The sequence below is a fragment of the Oryza sativa genome, chromosome 1 (assembly GCF_034140825.1).
Source record: "Oryza sativa Japonica Group chromosome 1, ASM3414082v1".
Lineage (NCBI taxonomy): Eukaryota > Viridiplantae > Streptophyta > Magnoliopsida > Poales > Poaceae > Oryza > Oryza sativa.
This window is the reverse complement of record NC_089035.1, coordinates 12,108,549-12,113,786: the sequence shown is the minus strand read 5'-3', so window position 1 is coordinate 12,113,786 and position 5,238 is coordinate 12,108,549. Positions and strand designations below refer to the sequence as shown.

Here is a 5,238-nt window from a genome sequence, read left to right as displayed (position 1 = left end):
GGCGCCGAAGGACCCGACGCAATGGTGAGGAGTAGGTGCTTAGCTGAACACCGATGGACCGATTGAGGCTATAAGAAGTCATAAGTTGCTATGGATTAACCATATTAGCAGCTATAAAAGCAAAGAAAGAAGATGCGTGAAGGTATTCATAATGGTACAACTTTTCTATTTCCTCTTGAGTTGGTAGGAAAGCCGTACTATTAAGGAGGATTTTACCTTGTTGTCTAGGGATGAGTTTGGTGCTCAAAAATCATTTTTTTTTCAAAGTGTTTCTCCTTATTTCCTATGTTCTGGAATTTTTCAGAGTTGTCTGAAATGAGTTTTCGGAATTACTGAAAGGAGAGTTTTGCTTTTGGAAATTTCGGAGTTATCCGAAAGTGATTTTCGGAACTTCCGAAAATGGCCGTGAAGCCAAAATCGGTTCTGTAAATTTTCGGACTTGTCTGAAATTTTTTTCGGAATTTCCGAAACTGGCAGTGAAGTTAAAATGTCTTCTGGAAGTTTTCGGTTTTTCCGAAATATTTTTGGAATTTCTGAAATTCTTTTTTTCTGCTGAGTTTTGCTGAAATCTGCACTTTTCGGAAATTCCGAAAGTACTGTAGCAGCTCCGAAAAATAATTCTGAAATTTTTTTCAGAATTTCCGAAAACTGCTAGTAAAATGAATTTGCCTTCTGTTGATTTTCGGATATGTCCGAAAATGCTTTTCGGAATTTCCGGAAAACGGAATCTTTGCCTCTAACGGGTAGATCTAAGGCCGTGGCTATAAATAGCCCCCTCCCCCTCTAAGTCAAGGTTGTTGGTTCCATTGCTTATCATTTGCCCTTGGTTTCTGTCGATTTGAGATTCATTTTGAGCCTTGCCTTCTCACTTCTTTGTCTCCACCGATCTTCAATCTCGGATTTCATGTGTGTGAGAGAGTGGTTGATTTGAGTTTGTTTGAGTGCTTGGTGTTGATTTCGTGAAGATTTATTGAGTACTCGATTCATCCCCAAGAAATCTTTGTGGCATTTGTTACTCTTGGTGGTTGAGGACACCTAGACGGCTAGGAGTCAACATCGAGACACCGATTTGTTTGTGGTGTGCCGAGGGAGTTTGTGAAGGTCGGATCTTACCTCCGAAAGGGAAGAGATACCATTAGTGGAAGGAGGAGTGCATTTGTGCAACCTCACGAGGATAGGGTTGGAAAAGACCCGGCTCATTGTGAGCTCCCTCAAGGATTTGAACTTCGGTAACACATCAACATGCAAAAATCCCGATGATATCTCTCTCTTACTCACTGTTTGTGAAAACCCATTAACTACTTATGCCATTATTCCCTTTTGTGTGCCATACTAGCTGGCGTAAAAACTGAGATTTTCGGAATATCCGAAATATCCAAAAAGTTTAGCTTCCGCATTTACTTAATAGTTTTAAACGCCTATTCACCCCCTTCTACCCGTTCTAGGCGACATCGAGGTCCTTTCACATGCGCATTACAGTAGGCTTTTTGCAGCATTTACATAAATGGAGGGACTGCTTGTTCAAATGTGTATTTTTCAATTTTATACAGAGCATTTAAAAGTGCTGCTTCAGCAAGAACAATTTGTTTTACACTCATGAAGTTGCAATACTTCTGTTATATAGTTATTCTATACTATTGTATTTTTGCCCGTAATCCTGTAGTTTTTTATTTGCGTCATTTCATAAACAATTTCTACATGTGGGTGTGTTTTTCAGTGAAGATATTCCGGTGTTGAAATATTTATCTCTGCAATCCGTTTGTTTGTTCTAACTATCAAGTCGTGCATCCTCACACGTGACATACTTTAAGCAACCAACATTAGCTCGATATATACCAAATCAATTTTTATAACTAATAAATCATGAGATAGTGGGATTGAGATTCCACAGTGAAGATAACTTGATATTTATTGATTTCAGAAGTTGAAATATTAAATTATAATAAACTAATTGATATTGCCCGTCACTTTCAGCATTTAAATATTTTCCCAAAATATGCTTACTTCTTCCCCTACTCCCTCATTTCAACAAATCACGACCATTTCTTATTTAATTTCTCTAATTAGCTTGTCATCCCAACCAATCTGAATTCATAGTCTTCATTTAATTTCAGTTCTCTCTTTAGTTCTCGTGAAAAGCACCATAGGTACTTATATTTTGGTATAGAAGTAGTACAACTCAATAGTTATTTATTGTTCATTAAATTAAAATTCAAAATTTTGGATTTTTAAATAAAAATACTGCAACTGAGACTCCAAACAAGTGCAATTTAGTATTAATTAATTTCAAATTTCAATTATTAAATTATCAAGAAAATATTATTGAGATTCTAGAATTAGGACAACTTGGTATGCATTACTTCTGAATTTTCTAATTATTAAAACTTTAAAGCAATAATGCAGACTCCATTCTAAGTACATGGTATTTACCCCCTCCATCCAAAAATGTTGATCCATATTTTATTTTCCTAATTTTGCCAAATGAGATATGTATATTTGTAGTCTCCATACATTTAAGATTTTATTTAAGATTTAAATGAAGCAGATTTAAATGAAGCTACCATCTTAATATTCATTGGTTACATTCAGGAGTGAGTTAAATATGACTTAAACTTTTCGATTAAACTTTTGGATGGAGGGAGTATTAATTTAGAATTCCCAAATCATATTCGTCATCAACATAGGGAGACTGTTGTTATCAACGGTTGTCTCTGTTACATCGAGCGGGCAATGGGTGGGAACTGGGAAGGAGAGAACGGAGGAAGGTCAATGTCAGTTGTCAACCGTTCACTTCCGAAATTCGTGATCTCCTATGTATTTCTTCTAGACGGTAAACCACTGCGGGCTTAGCCTTTGCTGGATTTCACGAGAATTGGACACAAATTTGAGGAAAAAAAATTCAATTCCCAAACTATGAATTTTTTTTTCAGCGTTCTCAGCGAGGACTTCTTAAATTCATCATTTATGGGAATTCTGCTCTGCAGGAGATGCAGGGCAGCAACCGATCGCTCGCCAACCCACAACCACCCACCCAAGCACACGAACATGGCAAATTTTTTTGGCATTCAATTCATGGACTAATACGAGCAGAGAGACACGGAGATGGAACATGGCCACACGCAGAGACGGAGATACACCGGGACCAGATCGATCTCGTCTCACCAATCAACTCCACAACCTTTTATTGCGCCCCCGTACTTTTGCTTTGAATCCGCCATGAATTACCCAAGCACGCGGCACGCGTGACCGACCGAACTACTGCTGCCCCTCGCCACGCGCGGCGGCAGCGGCGGCGGCGTGGGACTTGAGCCAGTCGAGGACGTCGCCGAACACCTTGTCGACGTTCTCCTCGGGCTCGCCGACCAGCTGGTGCCACATCCCCGGGTACACCCGCAGCGTCTTGTCCTTGCTCCCGGCGCGGCGGTGGAGCTCCTCCGCGCACCCGGGGTCGCACACGGTGTCCTCGCCGCCGTGGACGACCAGGAGCGGGAGCTCCACCTCCTCGAACCGGGACTGGAGCTCGCGGCACACGCGGAGGAGCTCCAGCGCCGTGGCGGCGCGGGGCGGCGCCGTGGTGCGGCGCGGGCTCGCCACCGCCAGGGCGCGCTTCCACGGCACCTTGAAGGAGCGGTCGGGGATGTTCCCCCGGGTGAAGGCGAGCCGCCACGTGGGCGCCACGGCCGCCGCCGCCCACAGCAGGTGCTCGAGCGGCCAGGGGGGCATGAACCTGGGGCTGACCCCGCACATGGCGCCGTTGAGCACCGCCCCGTCGCGCCACCGCTCCTTGTCCCGGAGGTGGAGCAGCAGCGCGATGGCGCCGCCGAGGGACTCCCCGTAGAGGAAGCACGGAAGCGGCGGCGGGTAGTCGGCGCGGAACGGGGCGAACGCGGCCTCGCAGTCCTCGAGCACGGGGACGATGTCGGGGATGTGCCCCTGTAGGCCCTCGGAGAAGCCGTGGCCCTGGTGGTCGACGGCGGCGACGGCGAACCCGGCCTTGGCGAAGTGGACGGCGGTGAGCTGCACCGTCCAGCTGGACTCCCCCGTGAAGCCGTGGACGACGGCGATGGCGCCGAGGAGGGGCGCGTCGCCCCCCGCGGGGACCCAGCGCTGGGTGAAGATGCGGAGGCCGCGCGGGTTGACGAAGGTGGAGGAGGTGTGCAGCACGCCGTGGCGCGCGTAGAACTCCTCCGCGGTGAGGCGGCCGAAGGGGCTCTTCTCGTCGGCCTCAGCCACCGGATGCGCCATTTTGGGGGGAGTAGTAGATGCGAAGGCGAGGAAGCTGCTTGTGCAGTGCAGTGCTTTGGCGTTGTAGTGTCCTCCGGTGGATGGATGGGTGGGATATTTATTGTGGCGAAACGGCGAGTCACACCGAACCAAACAAAAACAATCTCTCCGTTACAAAATATAGTTAGTACTATCTTCGTCCCAAAATTAAAAACCTAGAATTAAATAAAACGTTTTACAATACTCTAGGCATACTTCATATATAGATTGATTTTACTAGTAAATGTTTTATTTAATACTGTTTTCATATAGGGACTGTCTACATATCTATTAACAGAAAATCTCATCTCTCATCTTTCAAATTTTGGATCATTAGATGCACTTTAAGATTCGTGCAGAGGCATTAACCCTTCCCGTTCCCCTACTGTCACGCGTATTCAACCACCACCCCTCCCATCGCTATTCCTCCACCTGATCCCCCACCGCCACCGCCCCGCTGTGCCGCCGCCCGCCTCATCGGCTGGCCGGGGGACGTCAACGGCGCCGGCGAGACCCTCCTTTCCTCCTCGAGCCGTCGGCGGCGAGATGCCCCGCCACCGACGCCGCCGCTGGCCCACTGCCTCCCCTGGTCATCCCTCTAAGCCAGCGATCTCCTCCCCTTCCCCCTCCCACCCCCACCCCACCCCGAGACTCTAACCCGTAGGGGTCCTCTGCTAGAGTCTAGGGTGTCGCTGGCGCCGGAGGAGAAGAGAAGGTCGCTGGAGTTGAAGGAGAAGGTCTAGAGTACGAATCTCGAAGCTCATCCAGTGACCTAAAATCTACAAGATTTAGAGATGCAATTTCTGTCGGTAGGAGGTTAGCAATTCCGTTTTAGGTTTATATTTTAGCATGGAGTAGTAAGAAATTTTAATTAGATAAAATATATGTTAGTATTATGAATCTGGATATACTACTATTTAAATTCGTAGCCTATAGGGGCCAGAGAGAGCGAAACCTCTAATGGGCGATCGATCG

At 46.6% G+C, this 5,238-nt stretch overlaps 1 protein-coding gene across 1 annotated transcript; it reads right to left on the bottom strand.

Annotated features, from left to right (window-relative positions):
- Positions 1 to 3,046: 3,046 nt before the first annotated feature.
- LOC4327269 (caffeoylshikimate esterase) lies at positions 3,047 to 4,313 on the bottom strand. The gene has a single exon (XM_015772576.3). It carries the CDS (start codon positions 4,243 to 4,245, stop codon positions 3,256 to 3,258), a length of 990 nt encoding a protein of 329 aa, XP_015628062.1. The 5' UTR covers positions 4,246 to 4,313; the 3' UTR covers positions 3,047 to 3,255.
- Positions 4,314 to 5,238: the final 925 nt, after the last annotated feature.

Bases quoted from the DNA above. Each gene is read 5' to 3' on its own strand.
- LOC4327269 (XM_015772576.3), bottom strand. From the start codon at position 4,245: ATGGCGCATCCGGTGGCTGAGGCCGACGAGAAGAGCCCCTTCGGCCGC.